Below are 15,323 nucleotides of genomic sequence, written 5' to 3'. Positions count from 1 at the left end.
GGTGGAATTTGATACTCCGAGGCGAACAATCCGTCTGACTGCCGGAGCACATCTTCCCAATTAGATACTGCGGATGCTGTTGGAGGCAATCCAATTAGACGACTGGATTCACATCTGCTTCATACGTGAGGTCAGATCGCAAAAGGGTTGCCATGTTGCATGCCGAAGGCTGCACGTCCACGATGGCTGCGAATCCCATGTTGACCCCCAGCCGTTTTGCATGAAGGTGGTGTACCGCGTGACCCCCGCACATTGGCTACTACGGAGTGCGCTCTCCTAACAAAAGCATGGCAAGAGAGACAAGCAGATAGGTTAGATCAAAAGTCCACGTATGCAACGACAGTTGTAGCAGCACTTGCAACTCGGCCACATCTCCAGTCATTTGAAAACAACATGAAAACTGGCGAAGGGCAGAGGGGCCCCACGAACGATCTTCATAACCGACCCCGACTGTGGTGGAACAGCAGCACGGGTTGGAAATGTTCTCGAAGCTTTTTGGGGGGAGTCAAGCAGGCAAGGAAACGTTCACAGTTCAGGGGAAACAGGCGTGATGACTGCTACCGGAAGAAACAAATAGGATGCCGCGCGATACGATAGCTAGAACGACGACGCGGCGCTTTTAGCGGCCCCGGCGGTCAAGGGCCAACACAAGGTTTAGAGATTGCTTTCCCTGTCCAACGGTGGTTTTTTGTTGACTTGGACAAGGCACCTGACCGCCAAAACCAAAGAACAGCGAAGCCATCGAATTTGCAAGGCGGGTTGGCAATTCCCAGGGCGCAATTGGAGGGTGTTTTTGGGGGAGGGGGTGACGCAGGCTGGCATGCCCTCTTCGTGCAGTACGTGCGGATACTTGGGGCTGCGTACTGTGCACGCCCACAACTTCCCAGCTGCCCAGGCCCGGTAGCAGGTGACCTCTTGAGCTATTGGGGCTGCTTTACTGCTTTGGGACAGCAAGGCCAAGCTCAACGAATTGGCAACTCTGGCGGCGCGAAACGCCCCAGAAGCCAGAGAAGCCAGAACAAAACAGCGTTGATCCATGCTCCCCCACCCATTCAACTCACCGTGACAGTCGTCGTCAACCAAGTGCCGCTCTCGTTGGAGTCCTCCGACGTTTCCTGAGACTGGCCCATCTTATCGTCTATCAATACGCCATAGAGGGGCGGATGCCACGATGATTGCGCATTCCGGTGGAATCATCATACAGACACAGACTTGTAAAAATAGAAAACCCCCATTGCCGAAGTATCATGAGTTGGAGAGAGCGTAAGAAGAGGGAGGGAGGGGCAACGATGATCGGGGGTCGGCCACCGCTCTCCGGTGAATAACACTGGAAGTGTCCAGGTAGCAGGCAGGCCCGTGGGTAAGAAGTATGTAGGTGTGTAGGTATTCACAGTAGACTTGATACTGTACACTAGCAAGCACACTTAGGTACCCCGACTTCAGCCCCCAAGCGCATCTCTACCAAGGCAACTATTCCCGTACAGTGTGGAGGGTACCTTGGATCCCAGCTGGCACCATGACTTGGAAATGATACGAGCAAGGGTTGGTCTTGAAGCTTAATGGGAATGCTAGAAGCATTTGCCGCGGGTCTTGGGGTGTCTAGGTATAGCTCTGCCCTCTCGCTGCTCAGGAAGCTGCATAAGATGGCTCCATGATCGAATGGTGTGCCAACAGGACAGTGCTGGGATCTGCTGTTTTGGCGGGCAGGAAGGGATAAGCATCCATTGCTCCATTCTGCATGTATCCATCCACCCACCCATCTAGATAACCTTGGACCTGACTTTGGGCCAGCGAGAACCCCGGCGTCGTCGGGTAATATTGTAGTAGATATTAGTCGAAGAAGCTCTGGCGGGCGCAGACGCAGGCGCAGGTGCGGGTGCGACTGAGCTTTGTATACCTACGACGTACTACTTATACTTGACACATCTACCTCCCCCATCCCCGGACCTTCGACGCCCCAACACTCTTCCTCCTACCTCAACTCAACTCTTACTTTCCCGCCCTCTCACCCTCTCCCAAAGGCCATTGTCTGTCTACCTTTATTCCTACTCCCTCTTCCTTCCGAACCGTGTCATTGAGACAAAAAGGAAATAAAAGCAGTTTACTGCCATTCTTCGGACTCGATATAGCCCAAGAAAGTCCCCTCGAGAGCACGCAAAGGCCCCGAGGTACCCCTAGAAACTATAAGCCACCCTTACTTATACACCGGCCCATCTAACCGAAAATGGCTGGCCCCCGCCTTACTGCCCCGGTCGCGCGACACATTGCTCGTTCAATCAGCACCACCACCCACACACAAGCTGTCCCCAAGTCGACGACATTGATCACATCCTCCAAAACGGCGGCGCCGTTGATGCGCAAATATGCAGACCTGCTCAAGGAGAGGAATCTGGAGTTGGAGGTAAGCAATCAATTGATATTCCCGTCTCTATGGCCAAACCCCTTTTCCTTGGAGGTGCAAGTACCTACCTAGACAAATCATTGGACGAAATGTCGTCTTCGATATCCGTATAAGTCGACTAACACGCAATCCACCCAAACAGGGACGCAGCCGTGACTTCACCACTCGCTCTGCCAACCGGCCTCACCCGGCCCCCAAGCGCATGCGTCTGATGCAGACCCTGAACCCCAGCGCTTCTTATTCGCAGGCCGCTGCCGTCCCTACTCAAAGCGCCGTGGACGCCTTTGTGCTGCCCAGCTTCAACGTCATGGAGGCGCCCGCTGCCGAGAGCGGCCCGCGCATGCCCCTGTTGCCCGACAGCTACTCGGTCGCGTACGCCCCGGAGGCGGCCGACGCGCCGCTGCCCAAGTCTGAGATCAGCATCGTCGCCGCGAACCCCGAGACCGTCTCGCCCTCGGCCCTGACCGAGGTCGAAGGCATGACCATGGACGGTGTCGAGCTCAAGTTCGCCCACGAGAGCAGCCACTACGGCGCCTCCCCGAATCAGTCGTCGTACTCGGAACAGGGCGACGGCATGATTAAGGGCATCTGGAACGGCCTGCTCGACGACGTCTTTGGCCAGAGTAGTAAGACGAAAAGCAAGCTCGCCGTCTAGGAGGCGCAGAAGCTCTCGGATCTCAAGGCACGGATGAAGAACATAGCCAATATGCTATAGTTCGCACGATCTTGGGGGCTGACGGCGGATCGATTGGTCTTTTTTTTTTGAATTTGTGCTATAGCAGGTGTTTTTCAAGGGCATTTTTTGCAGTGTTTATTTCTGGCTCCCTGTCCATTACGATGAGGATGGCAAAGTTGAGCAAAGCGGCTTCAGGGACGAAGAGGGGATTTTCGAAAGGCGAACAAAAACCGAAACTGAACTGGTGACCGCATTGGGTTGTATGTGCTTGTAATCAGTCCTTTCGTTTTTATCACAACACAACAGACACTACGGGTTGGTCGCTGGAGACCAATACTGACTGTACAAAGTCAATACGATGAGCGTTTGAATAGCTCCAATCACGATATGAAATGATTCCTCAACATCGCTATCTGTCTATGGGCAATATTGCACTTGAACAATTACTCGGTGGTGATACGTACGATTTCCTTAGACTGCTGCCTTGCTGACCTAGAAAGAAAGGCCAGCATTCGCATCCTCTCCCATCGTGTACTTTCGGCGACTTACTGCTCGGACCTTGGGCGGCGGCCTCCTATACTACGTGGCACGATCATGACAACATCGTGCCATTCTGCATCTGGGGCGAGCACTACCTTGCATCCGGCATCCTGCTGCTGGCAGTCGGGGTTCAACCCCACGATAGCCGCAGGAGGCCTGCGTCAAGTGCCGTAATAGTTTGCTTCGCTTATGCGGGTTTTGGCTGGAGAATGCCCACAATATCGAGCGAAACAGCATCCAGCAGATCAGTCATAGCAACTACACCTTATCCACACACCTTCATCATACGATCGCGGCCCCAGATGCTGCACAGCAGTAGCCACGAGGGAATAGCCTACTTACCCCTCAGTCTGGAATGCACTGACTGACGATCAGTGGTTGACGATGACCAGCTCTCTGACTTATGTGATCTACGAGGTTTACCCGTGAACGGACATTCTTTATACCGCCTCTTGAGCGGTGAAAGCGAGCTGTCTCTTGCCGTTGATGAGCAATAACTATTACCTACTACTGACCACGGTATATTACCAGAGATCATCTTCCGACTTGCCGTCCGCTGACGTCGTTGACGAGGATACTGCTCCAACCCACTCCAACCTCCTCTCCAACAGCCGCTTCTCAAGCGGGTCATTCCCCTGTGTCCGGCGGCGCCGGCCCGGCCACGGAACAGTCCTTCCAGGTACTACAGTCCGCCCCGCCCCCTCGGAGCTCCGCCGGCACGGCCGCGTACACGCTCGTCGCACATCCCTGGTGCACGGGGCCGCGTTGGCCGCGACCATCTCAGCCGCGCTGTGCTACTGCAGGTTGGGGCTCTCGAGGCCGCCGGGATGAACCGCGTAGCCGTGTATTTTCTGTCCCGGCGATGGCGGGATTGAAGAAGAGGAACCAATACTGCTACCGAAAGGCACTCGACGTGCGTCGCCATGTAGATGTTGGCCGTCTTGGACGCGCCGTACGCGGTTCAGCCGCTGTAGGGCCGGATGGAGGGGGAGACCGGTGAAGTTGACATCGTCGAGGTCCAGAAAGCCGTACGTGTAGCCGGCCGAGGTGACGTTGACTACGCGCGAGTGGAAGGTCGGGGTTGAGCTCGCGAGGAGCAGGCCGCGTAGCTCGTGGGAGAGCAGGGATTGCGATAGGTGGTTCTTGCCGAACTTTAGTTCGAAGCTATCTTTGGTGTAGCTATCGATGGGTTGTGTCCATGACCTGGATGGCAAAAGGTGCGGTCATTGCTTCGTGATACTCGACAGAATAGGGTCCGCGGTAAGCTTATTCTGAACTGAACGGAAGCAGGGGTTAGGGGGTTTCGTGGCAGCTAGGGCGAAAAGGGGGAAAGCGGAAAGGAGGTTAGTAAGACTAGGGACATGGTCACAGCCAAGTGGTATTGAACGAAGAAAATGGTTTTCGATTGCTATGTTCTTGGATCTGCACGGGGAACGGGGCCCTCGAGGAAAATGTCGTTATATGTATACAACAGCTTACGATTAATTTCTTCTGCATCGGAGGTCTTGCTCCTGCCCATCTATAGAGGTATATCAATCAGCCTCTGGCGCCGTGGTATCATCAACAGGGCCAGCTCGCTGGTGGCGGACAAGACTGCGGACTTGTCCGTCGCAATCGGAATTCAAGTCTCTAGCCAAAGCGTATCCTCTAGGTAACACACGTGCAGCTTGAAATTCCATGAAAAGATCAAAGCCAAGAAGGTGCGATGGATCCACCGACTAAACAGATCCAAGGGAAGGCAATCTTGGGTAACATGGATCGATTTCCTTGGCAGGATGGGTGCTCCGCCGACCGCAAGTATGCCCTGGAAGGACTCCATCGAAGCAAAGAGCATGCTACCCAATAGAACGGCACAATCAGCCTAGTTGACGCGGGGTGACTATCAATAGAGTATAGAGTATAGCAATCGTCTTACTTGCTTGCATCGCGGAATTAGAATAGGGTGGGTCGTCAGAGGAGGTGGACCACTCCTCCAAAGTGAAAGGGCTGGCTGGATTGCAGCCCCCACGCCATTGTACGGTATGCGTTCCAGGCGGTAAGCAGTACTGAGATGGGCTTGCTACAATAGATTTAGTCTGCTTCTGAGACCGTTGCGCTCTTTCTGTCTTAGTCAACGCCCAACGCCCATGATATCAGAACACTTCAAGCTGCTCCGGGCGCTCGCCTCTGTGTAAAACAGGATATCGCGTGTTCCCCCGCTTCTGTCATATCTCTACCTTTGTCCTTGGCCTGAAAGTTTGGTTTCCTGGTCGTTGTGTTGAGTGTTTTGATTCAAAATGACTAGCCCATGGCCAGAATTGGTCGTCGGCATTGACTTTGGAACAACCGGTCGGTGACAATAATCCCACACGCACGGTTCTTCTCCAGTATACGCTGACAACAAGATAGGAACTGCTGTAGCGTATGCTAAGCCTATTGAGAACGAGGTCCATAACCTTACGAACTGGCCCCAAAAAGGTGAGTGACAGGCCTGGTTTTTCTTCTGTCCTATAAGCCAGCATTGCTAAATCCAGGATAGCATATGATATGAACGGTTTGATTTCGAAAGACGCGGCGGTTCAGGAAGACTGCGGAAGCCTTGACGCAGAAGATGACTGGGAGGTATATAGCAATCGAGACGACGAGGGTCTTACTGCGTCGATAGCTATGCGCGATCTTATGCCGACCCATAGGCTGACCCTGTTGGTGGTGAAGAACTATACTGTAATATTATGGGAAAATGAGCCACAACACGTTTACATATCCACTGCTCCTTTGCGCCGGGGCATGATCAACGAAGGATGTAGCTGCATAACGCCATCCCTTGCTGCAAGGGGTAGGTAGTATCACCAACGCACCCGATATTGACCGAAGCAACATGCATCAAGCCAACCCATTCTTTCGATGCAACCTCGTCCCAACAGAACCAGGCAGCTCAAGACCGTCTCTTCAATCCGATTTTCCTACTTTCGTCGGAGCTCCCGGAATGAAACACCAACTCTACTATATAGTTCATGATTTAACCCATATCAAAGCTCTCTAGCCATTCATCTTCCATTTGTGCATCACAAACTCTAGTTTCAAAAGAAGAATGGGCTGGTTGGGTCACAACCACATGCCCGTCGAGGGCCGGGTAAGAGCCAATCACCGAGGGCAGGCGCGAACACGTCGCCGCGGAGACAGTGACTGACCTTGGACATCCAGACCATCCTCATGACGGGCGGTTCCGAGGGCACCGGTCTCAGCGCAGCACGTATCTTCGCGAGAAAAGGGGCGAATGTCGTCATCGTCTCGAGGAGCCAGGCGAAGCTCGATGAGGCCATAAAGAGCATCAAGACGGAAGCGAGGTCGCCCGAGACGCAGCGCTTCCACGCCATTGCGGCCGACGTGGCCGAGCCCGGCTACGCCGAGCGGGTCGTCGCGGATGCCGCGGCCTGGAACGACGGGCAACCGCCCGAGATTGTGTGGTGCCTGGCTGGCCTCTCGACGCCCATGCTGTGGACCGAGGAAGAAGCCATGAAGGCTGCTCGCTACTCAAGTAAGCAGTGACGTAGCCGGTCTAGTATACATGTGCCTTGCTCACGTGTTCGTTTGTTGCAGTGGATGTCAACTACTTTGGCTCCGCCGAGATGTCCCGAGCCATCATGTGTGCCTGGCTTCTCCCGGGACAGGGAGCAAAGCAACCCCCAACCGGGCAATCCCGTCCCGCCGCCAAGCACATCATCTTCACCGGCTCCGTCCTCTCCGTTTTCTCCTTAGCCGGCCACGGCACCTACATGCCGTCCAAGTTCGCGCTCCGGGCCCTCGCCGACGCCCTCGCCATGGAGGAACGGGTCACAGCTTTGGTTCGCAAAGAAGAAAGTCATGATAGACGAGGAGGAGTTTATATGGGTATCAGGCAGGTTCCAGGCATCCCGAATTCCCTGACATCTAGCTTCATTGTACATGAACCCATGGCACGGGTTGCCTAACGGAATCGTGGCCATCAACCTCCCTCCCACAGTCTCGTTGAGATGCTTCCAGGATTCCTCAGTCGGCCAACACGTGTCCCCAGGGAAGCAACGACATGGCCGAGAAAGGGGAAGAGACTCCGCGGTCAGGGCCGGCTGCAGCACATTACTCAGTACCCAAGTAATGGCAACGATGCGGTGGGGGTTCGGGCGCATGTTGGAGGGCAAAACCCCGTATACGGTCGGAGTAGGAAAGAGTAAGTAAGGATTGCGTGCTTGGTCGCCCTTGTCGAAGGGGATGGAAAGGGCGAAGATGATGGTGCAGACTGCTCCCTCAGCTAAATATCTATCGGTATGCCAACCCATCTTCGTATATACAGTTACCGTAGCCCGTTTCTGGCTTTAGACAATGATGACTGCATATGTACGTATCATAGTATCCAACGCGAACGTTTCAACTTGGTGGTTTCCAATTAATCAATATTCATGGAGATGTCTGACGACTGCATCAATGGATTGATTCCTCAATGTGCTAACGGCAACATATAGAGCGTCGCAAGCCATAGCGCCCAAAGTTCCCAAGTCCGCCTATCCGATTGCCTGCCTGAATATCCAACGCATCGGGTAGCTACAATGACTCCCAGTACCACGACAGCAGAGCCCGCCGCCAGGCCGACGTCCCAGAACCGCGCACAGCCGTACGACCAGATACAGATCGGAATGGCCAAGGTCCATCGGGCAGGCGCATTTCCCAACACCAGAGGGGCGGATCTTCGACCCCGTGCAGAATCACCCTGTTGATCCTTGAGGTCCTGCACATGCATGGTGGTCAAGATGATGCCGCTCACCATGATGGCCCAGGCCGCCCCCGTGTCCGTTACGTTGCAGTTGCTGCAGGCTACTTTGACGGATCCACTGTTGTACAGAAAGAATGCGGCTGCAATGATGAGGTTGCGGCAAATCCAGTTCTCATCGCCCCCCTGGAGGTCATTGTATAGCCAGGTGAGCACAAACAGCAAGGCTGTTTCTACACCCACCCCCATCAGATAGTTAGCCCCGGCAATAAGCGGCATGCCAAGAAGCATGGCCCGGTGCGCCTGGATGGACGTGACCAGCCCGCGTGGGATCGGCCGCCAGGGCTTGTTCAGTGCATCCTCGCGGACGGCTTCAGGGAGTCGCTGATTTGCCAAGTCGAAAACTAGAAGGTTGGACCAGTTGAAGAATATCACTTGCGGAAGTCGGAAGATGACATTGGCAGTATTGGAAGGCTCGGATGCTGTAATTGGCTTGGAAAGGCCACCACATAGGCCGAAGACGACATTGGGTACCACAAATGTAGCAACATCGTCGACCGTGAAAAGCCAGAACAGCGACATGGCCTTGAGTAATGTATTGATTCCGAGGATTCCCTTGCCGGAAAAGCGATCCACGGGTGAAGAAGACATGTTGTAAATAGTGAGATGGGCAACTACAGGTGCACAAAGGTCAATTCAGAGGTATAATCTATCAAGTAAGGCGTATGTGCTTGATTTCTCTCGTCAAGTTCGTACGGATTTTGAAACTTATCGCCTAGGCTCTTATATATACATGTACTGTCCGACTTCACTGTCACTGGCCTCGTAACCTCTGTCTCGAAATGGTGATATTTTATATGCATATACACCTGTTCCACGTAGCCGATCTTACACTCGAAGTTCAAGTCATAAGAGCTAACGGGCAAACGCATAGAACGGTCTGGATAAGTCGAGCAAGGAAAGCTGCATGCCGCCAGTACGATGGATATGGCGGTACCGCTGAAGCCGAGAACAAGCACCCGAGTTCGACTCGGTGTCGTTGCTACAGCCTCGGCATGCGCAATGGAGAGTACAGCACCTTTCCAACCCATATCAGCCAGGCTATGTAGATCTCAGTCCGGTGTTCCATGTTGTATCCATGCAATGTCCTTTGGCTGCGATGCAACCGTAGTTAGAGTCCTTGTGTTGCCAATAAATATGTACATGCATCATGAATGCTGCCTTGAGAGCAACAGGCCGCCAATAGGATAATGCCCACAGACGACGATGAAGAAGGCCCCGATCAGCACGATGGGACATCCACTGATCAAAATGAGACGGCATTCGGTCAAACAATTTGGTTGGCAGTCGTCCAGCCGAATCAACATGTAACGTGTTTTAACTACTGTCTGCCGTATGGATTTGATGCCCTTCTCAACGAGGCAACGTCTACGTCGGCTCTTACACGCCGAAAACATTTGTCCCTGTGCCGCAGGCTACGAGTATGGCCTCGAAACAGGTTGGGACCACTGACTCTGCATCCGACAAGACCCAGGCCTATTATCTTCCTGCATTCATGCTGCTTTCTCGGCGGTAAATGGCCAGCCAGTTAGCCCGATGTTGAGCTTGCCAGTGACCGAGATAGACTCCCTCATGGCTTTCAGCTCCGTGACATCCCAATTTGCCCAAACCGTTTTGCCATTCAGGAACTTGGCGTCGGGCTTGGTAAGCCACAGCATAAAGCCCGCCGCAAGTCGAGCTGGTATAACAGTTAGTTCTGTACCTTAGGGAACTGGGCGTGCTAGGAGTACGTACGGGAATCCATTGGCATCATATCGGGTGTAGACCCACTGGCTCGGAATATCTTGGTATCTACCGTGCCTGGATGGATGGAGGCAAAGAAGACGTTTGGGTTCTCTTGGGCAAGGAACTCGGTCGTCTTGGCCAGAGCCAGTTTCGAAACCAAATATCCCGAGTTGCCCACGAGCATCTTAATCGGAAACTGGATTACCCCGGCTGTGATTGTCAAGAAGGAAGCGTTCATCTGGCTGGCCTTGGGGATCAAGTACTTGACGAGGAGAATTGTCGATTTGACGTTGGTCTGGAACCCTGTGTCAGCGTATGTTACAGCCCTCGGAGGCGAGAGAGGCCGTCTCGTTCAAGGTTGCCACAGTTCGTCCCATGAGGACCAGCTGTTTTGCGCCAGCAGTAGCAAAGGCAAGAGCAGTCTCGCGGCCAAGCCCAGAGCCCTGTTATAAATCTCTCCAGCAAAAGATACGTAAATTAGCTCATGGGAATCATACCGTCCCAGTGACCACGATCGTCTCGCCATGATGGGCGACATCTCCAGCTGTATACTCGATAGCTGGGTAGACGTCGTTACGCCAGATGGGCGTAAGGCTAGGGAAAGGAGGCTTCATGATGTCGAAGGGCCGCAGTGTTAGTCAGGTGTGGGTGTGGATGGTGTTGAGCGTTGGAAAACTAGGAGGGCCGTGTTGTTGAACCCGAGTGTAGTTGAAGGAGGGTTAACGAGATGAAAAGGCTCCGAGGGGCGAGTAACGAATAATACGAGCTGGCTATCAGGGTCGTAAACAGACAGGATGACCAAACACGTTCAATTGGTTCGCGACTTATCACTGTGTAGCCACCATCGGGCGACCTGAGCTAAGATAAGGGGGGAGGGTGTGAGTCTATGTGCAGGTGTGCATTGAGAAGGGGAAGGGATACATCACTTTCATCACTGTCCCTGCCCATGCACGCCTTATCCGGATATTGTGATACCACAGCCTGACCGCCGATTTGGCTGACTGTCGTGCAGCTCACAGCTTGGTGTGACGTTCAACATATTACGACGACAATCAATGTATCATCAACTAGTATCTAAACCCGAAGGCCGAATATTGCACTCCGGAGCCTAAAGGCCGTCCTCAGAGGGCACACTCAATACGGATCCTTTATCCACCTTTCGCCAACGATCACCAGCCGTCCCAAATCCCTTGACTTTCACTATAGGAACTGGTCCCTGAGTTGGACTTCCTCCTTGTTTGAAGACATGGTATACCTCTCTGCACTTGGCCTACTTTGTGGGCTTGTAGCCCATCATGGGGTTTTCATCAGAGGAGAGTGGCATATGCGGATTGCCCATATCATCGTAACCCATGCGGCCTTGTGCATTGCAGCACTTTACTTCTTGTATGGCTCTCATGACTCCTGGAAAGACGCTCTTGCTGCTTTGACGCGGATTTCTGCTTCTTATTTCTCCTCATTATGTACAAGCATCATTACCTATCGTCTCTTCTTCCATGCAACCTCGTCGTTTCCCGGACCCAAGTTGGCTGGAGCAACAAAGCTTTGGCATGTCTTTCATACTCTCGATTCCAAGAACTTCATCTTTCTTCAGAGACTCCATCGAAAGTACGGTCCCGTTGTTCGTACAGGTATGTTACCAGACTTTGAAACCCCTATCCACAGTTGTGATCCCATTGAGCGCGACGATCCCACGAGGTTAAAATCGCTTTCCGGATATCAATAGTAACTAGGTCCAAATGAAATCAGCATTTTCCACCTGCTGCCATCCAAGTATTGGACGAAGGGAGAAGTCAGACAACCAAAGATGTCTGGTGCGATGTTTTAAAGCCCTACGAATCGGCAGTATTCACTCGAGATGTTTCTCTGCACAAGACCTGGCGAAGATCCTGGTCTCAATCTGTATCCAATAGGCGTAGGTCCAATCGCGCTCCAGTCCCTAGCCATACCTGTGTGTCAGTTGATTTGATGCCAACAACCCACTGCTACAACAGGTATGGATATCTACCGACCTCGAATTGCTGCACTGGCCGAGAGAGTTTCCCTAAGTCTCTTGAATGGATGTGCCCCTGTCGATGTTGGCGAAGTCATGTCTTGGTTCTCCTTTGATGCAATGGGAGACGTTTTGTTTGGTGAAGATTTCGGCCTTATCAGTTCAAGGTCTTTGCATCCTGGTATTGCCTCTCGTGATAAGGCATTGTCCCTGCTTGGTCCGCTTGAAGGGGCTATATGGATAGCCCGTCTCGGCTTTTTATTGAATCCTATCTTGGGATGGGCCCAAGCCTGGTATGATATGCTGGCCTTTTGCGAGGAACAAACGAGAAAGCGTACACAGGTACAGTCAACTCCCAACAGACCTCAAGCAATTATTGAATACACTAATTGGGATTCAGCGTGGCGAGTGTCTCTCAAAACCCGACATGGCTTCCTTCTTCATACAGGAACATCGCCAAGACTCCGAAATCAGGGATAAACAGAGCCGCGACCATCTGTTGAGTGGAACCATGGTATCAGCAGTCGTCGCTGGCAGGTTGGTCTACTCCCTAATCCTTATCATAATACATTCATTTTCTTTGGACCTACTCTTAAGCCAGGAAATGAATTAACAGAATGCCAGTGACACCACTCGAGCCTCTTTGATTGTCCTTTGCTGGTTTCTGGCGAAATACCCGATCCACGCCGAAAGGGTTCGATCCGAGATCCGGGACGATGAGAATATAGATACCATGCCACACCTGAATGGCGTCATCAATGAAGTGCTTCGGCTGGTTCCGCCAGCTATGACAGGAAATTCCCGAATCACCGGACCAAGAGGCCTGGAGATTGGCGGTATTTTCAATCCACCCTTTACTAAAGTTACTGCGCCAAAGTACCCCATTATGAGGAGTAAGTCGTGTAAAACTCAAGGTCTAGAGTTGCCAAACTGATTCATGTCTATAGTGGAATCCGCATTCATGTTTCCTGACGAGTTCCTCCCCGAGCGTTGGTATTCCCGACCCGAGCTTATTCTGGACGAACGTGCATTCGGCCCATTTGGTTTCGGTGAGCGACCACCACAGTCAACTCAACTATACTCTTGTGTTTCTTCGCAGCAATTCTTGCAGGAATTAAACTTACGGTGGCTTTAGGGAATCGCTTATGTGTCGGCAAAGCACTCGCACGAGCGGAACTCGGCTGTATTGCTATGGCTCTCTTGAAACGGTTCTCAATTCGGTTTACCCCGGGCTATGACCCATCCACAATGTAGCACGACATGAAAGACCAGGTAACCGCACAGCCAGGACGAGTAATGTGTGTTTTCGAGCCGCTGGATAGCAGCCTCGATGCTAGCTGCTAGATATGCTCTCGGGTTTAAAAATTATATATTACACATGTAGTAATAAACTTAAAACATTAAATTATAGCTATTACGTAGTAAGTATACTATTAATTCTTTAATTAACTATTAAACTTTTTAATAAACTAATAAATATAGTGTTATTATTAAATATAACGTGGTTTATTACTACGCAACGTATATTACTTAGCGACGCACTTTTTCCACTTCTCGACCCTTTTATATAAATTAATTTAATTATAACGCTTAAAATTAATTAAAACTACTCGCTATCCGATTCCTCGCTTAATTTTATATCCTTTTTATATGTTCGCGTATTATGACTTGTTTCGCCGTAAATACTATAGCGTTTTTTACCGGTCGCCCTCCGTTTTAACGAACCCCTATTTTTATTTTTATCGGGCGCTAAACGCTTTTTTTTGTTTTCTCGTTTTATAGCTGTTAAAATTCCTTAATAGTAAGGGCTTTTTTAAGCTAAACTCGCGATTTTTTAGCTTTTCGGCGTTTAAAAAGTGCTAAATTAGCCTCTTTTAATCTATATATCTTATCGCGTATAAGGGTTATTTTATAAGCTATTTTAGTTATACTCTTCGCTATTTAGTTTACCGTATTTAAAATCGGCGTCGAAAAGCTTTTTTAATGGGTAAACACCCTCTTTTTAATATAAATAGAGTGTTTAATTATTTATTAAGGGTTGGACGGCGTTTAAGGGTCGTAGGTACTGGCCGTCCCTAGACGGGATAGGTTAAGTGTAGGCGTTTAGAGACGTATATTTAGTTTACTAATTACCTTATTAAGGTTATAAGGTATTAAACTAAATACGCTGAATTTAAATTTAATGTTAGCTTTTATAAAAACAGTAAAATGCGCGGTTTTAAAGGCGATAAAGAACTCGAGTTTAATAATATAGTTTATAGAAGCCTTAATAAATAGCTCGATTTTTTTCGAATAAATACGCTTTAAAAGCGAATAAAGTATTATATCGAAAAATTAGAGCAAATACGATAAATAGGGAGGTATATTAATAATAATAATATTATTATCTTGGCAGTATACCTCGAATTCGGCCGAAATATAGTTTTCGTGGCCGTTAAGAATTAAAAGGCGGTAGCGACCCTTCGTTTACGATTTAATATATTTATCGAAGTGCTTAATTTAATTTAAGCCTATCTCGTTATTAGTCCAGCTATTAAAAATCGGCTTAATTACCTAGTCGCCCGGTAAATCGGTTTCGCGAGACCAGTTCGCGAGGTAATATTAACCTTAAACGATTAAAAACGGCGGAATATATTAACCCTATAAATTAATATATTTAATCGCCGTTACTTATTCTCGATTATTAAACTAAACCGATTTCGCTTTTCTACGCCGCTCGGCGCGTATTACAATAAATATTAACCCGATTATACTTATTATAAAGCCGGTTTCGTCGAAATTCTAAATATCTTCGTTAACAATCCCGTATTTCGCCTTTATATTCGCGACTAACGTAAACTAAATAAAAATAACTTTAAAATCTTCGTAAAAAGCTTTTTAATAATCGTACCAACGATTTATTTTAATCTTTAAATCCGGGTTACGGTCAATAAAGCGCTTAATTTAATACTTACCGACGCGGTCGCCGCCGCGCGACGCGGTAAAGAAATTAGCTATATTTTTTATATTAGCGAAATCGGGAGGTATTTCTCGAATATTTAAATTAATTATATATTTACGAAATACCTCTTTTTTAATTAAATTTATTTTATATCGTTTCGGTTAAATTTCGCGTTTTAAAGTTTAGCCGTAAATTCGATAACGTTGTTACGACCTGGCCCAACCATGCGGCCCAGGACCCACCTTACGGCACGGCCCTACGATA

The 15,323-nt window shown here is 50.2% G+C and overlaps 6 protein-coding genes across 6 annotated transcripts; 3 read left to right on the top strand and 3 right to left on the bottom strand.

Annotated features, from left to right (window-relative positions):
• Positions 1-2,224: 2,224 nt before the first annotated feature.
• Positions 2,225-3,056, top strand: PG986_011037 (uncharacterized protein; the record flags this gene model as incomplete). Its single annotated transcript, XM_066847259.1, has 2 exons — positions 2,225-2,401; positions 2,544-3,056. 2 exons carry the CDS (start codon positions 2,225-2,227, stop codon positions 3,054-3,056), a joined length of 690 nt encoding a protein of 229 aa, XP_066696750.1.
• Positions 3,057-4,411: 1,355 nt separating this feature from the next.
• On the bottom strand, positions 4,412-5,136 carry PG986_011036 (Short-chain dehydrogenase TIC 32- chloroplastic; the record flags this gene model as incomplete). The annotated part of the gene is made up of 2 exons (XM_066847258.1): positions 4,412-4,785; positions 5,097-5,136. The coding sequence occupies 2 exons, from the start codon at positions 5,134-5,136 to the stop codon at positions 4,412-4,414; spliced, it is 414 nt and encodes a 137-aa protein (XP_066696749.1).
• A 1,575-nt stretch (positions 5,137-6,711) lies between these two features.
• PG986_011035 (uncharacterized protein) lies at positions 6,712-7,567 on the top strand (the record flags this gene model as incomplete). Its single annotated transcript, XM_066847257.1, has 3 exons — positions 6,712-6,729; positions 6,801-7,134; positions 7,197-7,567. 3 exons carry the CDS (start codon positions 6,712-6,714, stop codon positions 7,565-7,567), a joined length of 723 nt encoding a protein of 240 aa, XP_066696748.1.
• A 503-nt stretch (positions 7,568-8,070) lies between these two features.
• PG986_011034 (UbiA prenyltransferase) lies at positions 8,071-8,991 on the bottom strand (the record flags this gene model as incomplete). Its single annotated transcript, XM_066847256.1, has 1 exon — positions 8,071-8,991. One exon carries the CDS (start codon positions 8,989-8,991, stop codon positions 8,071-8,073), a length of 921 nt encoding a protein of 306 aa, XP_066696747.1.
• A 902-nt stretch (positions 8,992-9,893) lies between these two features.
• PG986_011033 (uncharacterized protein) lies at positions 9,894-10,739 on the bottom strand (the record flags this gene model as incomplete). The annotated part of the gene is given in 4 exon segments (XM_066847255.1): positions 9,894-10,078; positions 10,135-10,428; positions 10,448-10,568; positions 10,623-10,739. The coding sequence occupies 4 exon segments, from the start codon at positions 10,737-10,739 to the stop codon at positions 9,894-9,896; spliced, it is 717 nt and encodes a 238-aa protein (XP_066696746.1).
• A 632-nt stretch (positions 10,740-11,371) lies between these two features.
• On the top strand, positions 11,372-13,372 carry PG986_011032 (uncharacterized protein; the record flags this gene model as incomplete). The annotated part of the gene is made up of 7 exons (XM_066847254.1): positions 11,372-11,756; positions 11,900-12,040; positions 12,120-12,460; positions 12,519-12,655; positions 12,743-13,011; positions 13,066-13,167; positions 13,254-13,372. The coding sequence occupies 7 exons, from the start codon at positions 11,372-11,374 to the stop codon at positions 13,370-13,372; spliced, it is 1,494 nt and encodes a 497-aa protein (XP_066696745.1).
• Positions 13,373-15,323: the final 1,951 nt, after the last annotated feature.

The sequence above is a fragment of the Apiospora aurea genome (assembly GCF_038362705.1).
Source record: "Apiospora aurea strain CBS 24483 chromosome Unknown utg000007l_segment0_segment0, whole genome shotgun sequence".
In the NCBI taxonomy this organism is placed as follows: Eukaryota; Fungi; Ascomycota; class Sordariomycetes; order Amphisphaeriales; family Apiosporaceae; genus Apiospora; species Apiospora aurea.
The sequence above is the reverse complement of the archived record's forward strand: the minus strand, read 5'-3'. Positions and strand labels throughout refer to the sequence as shown.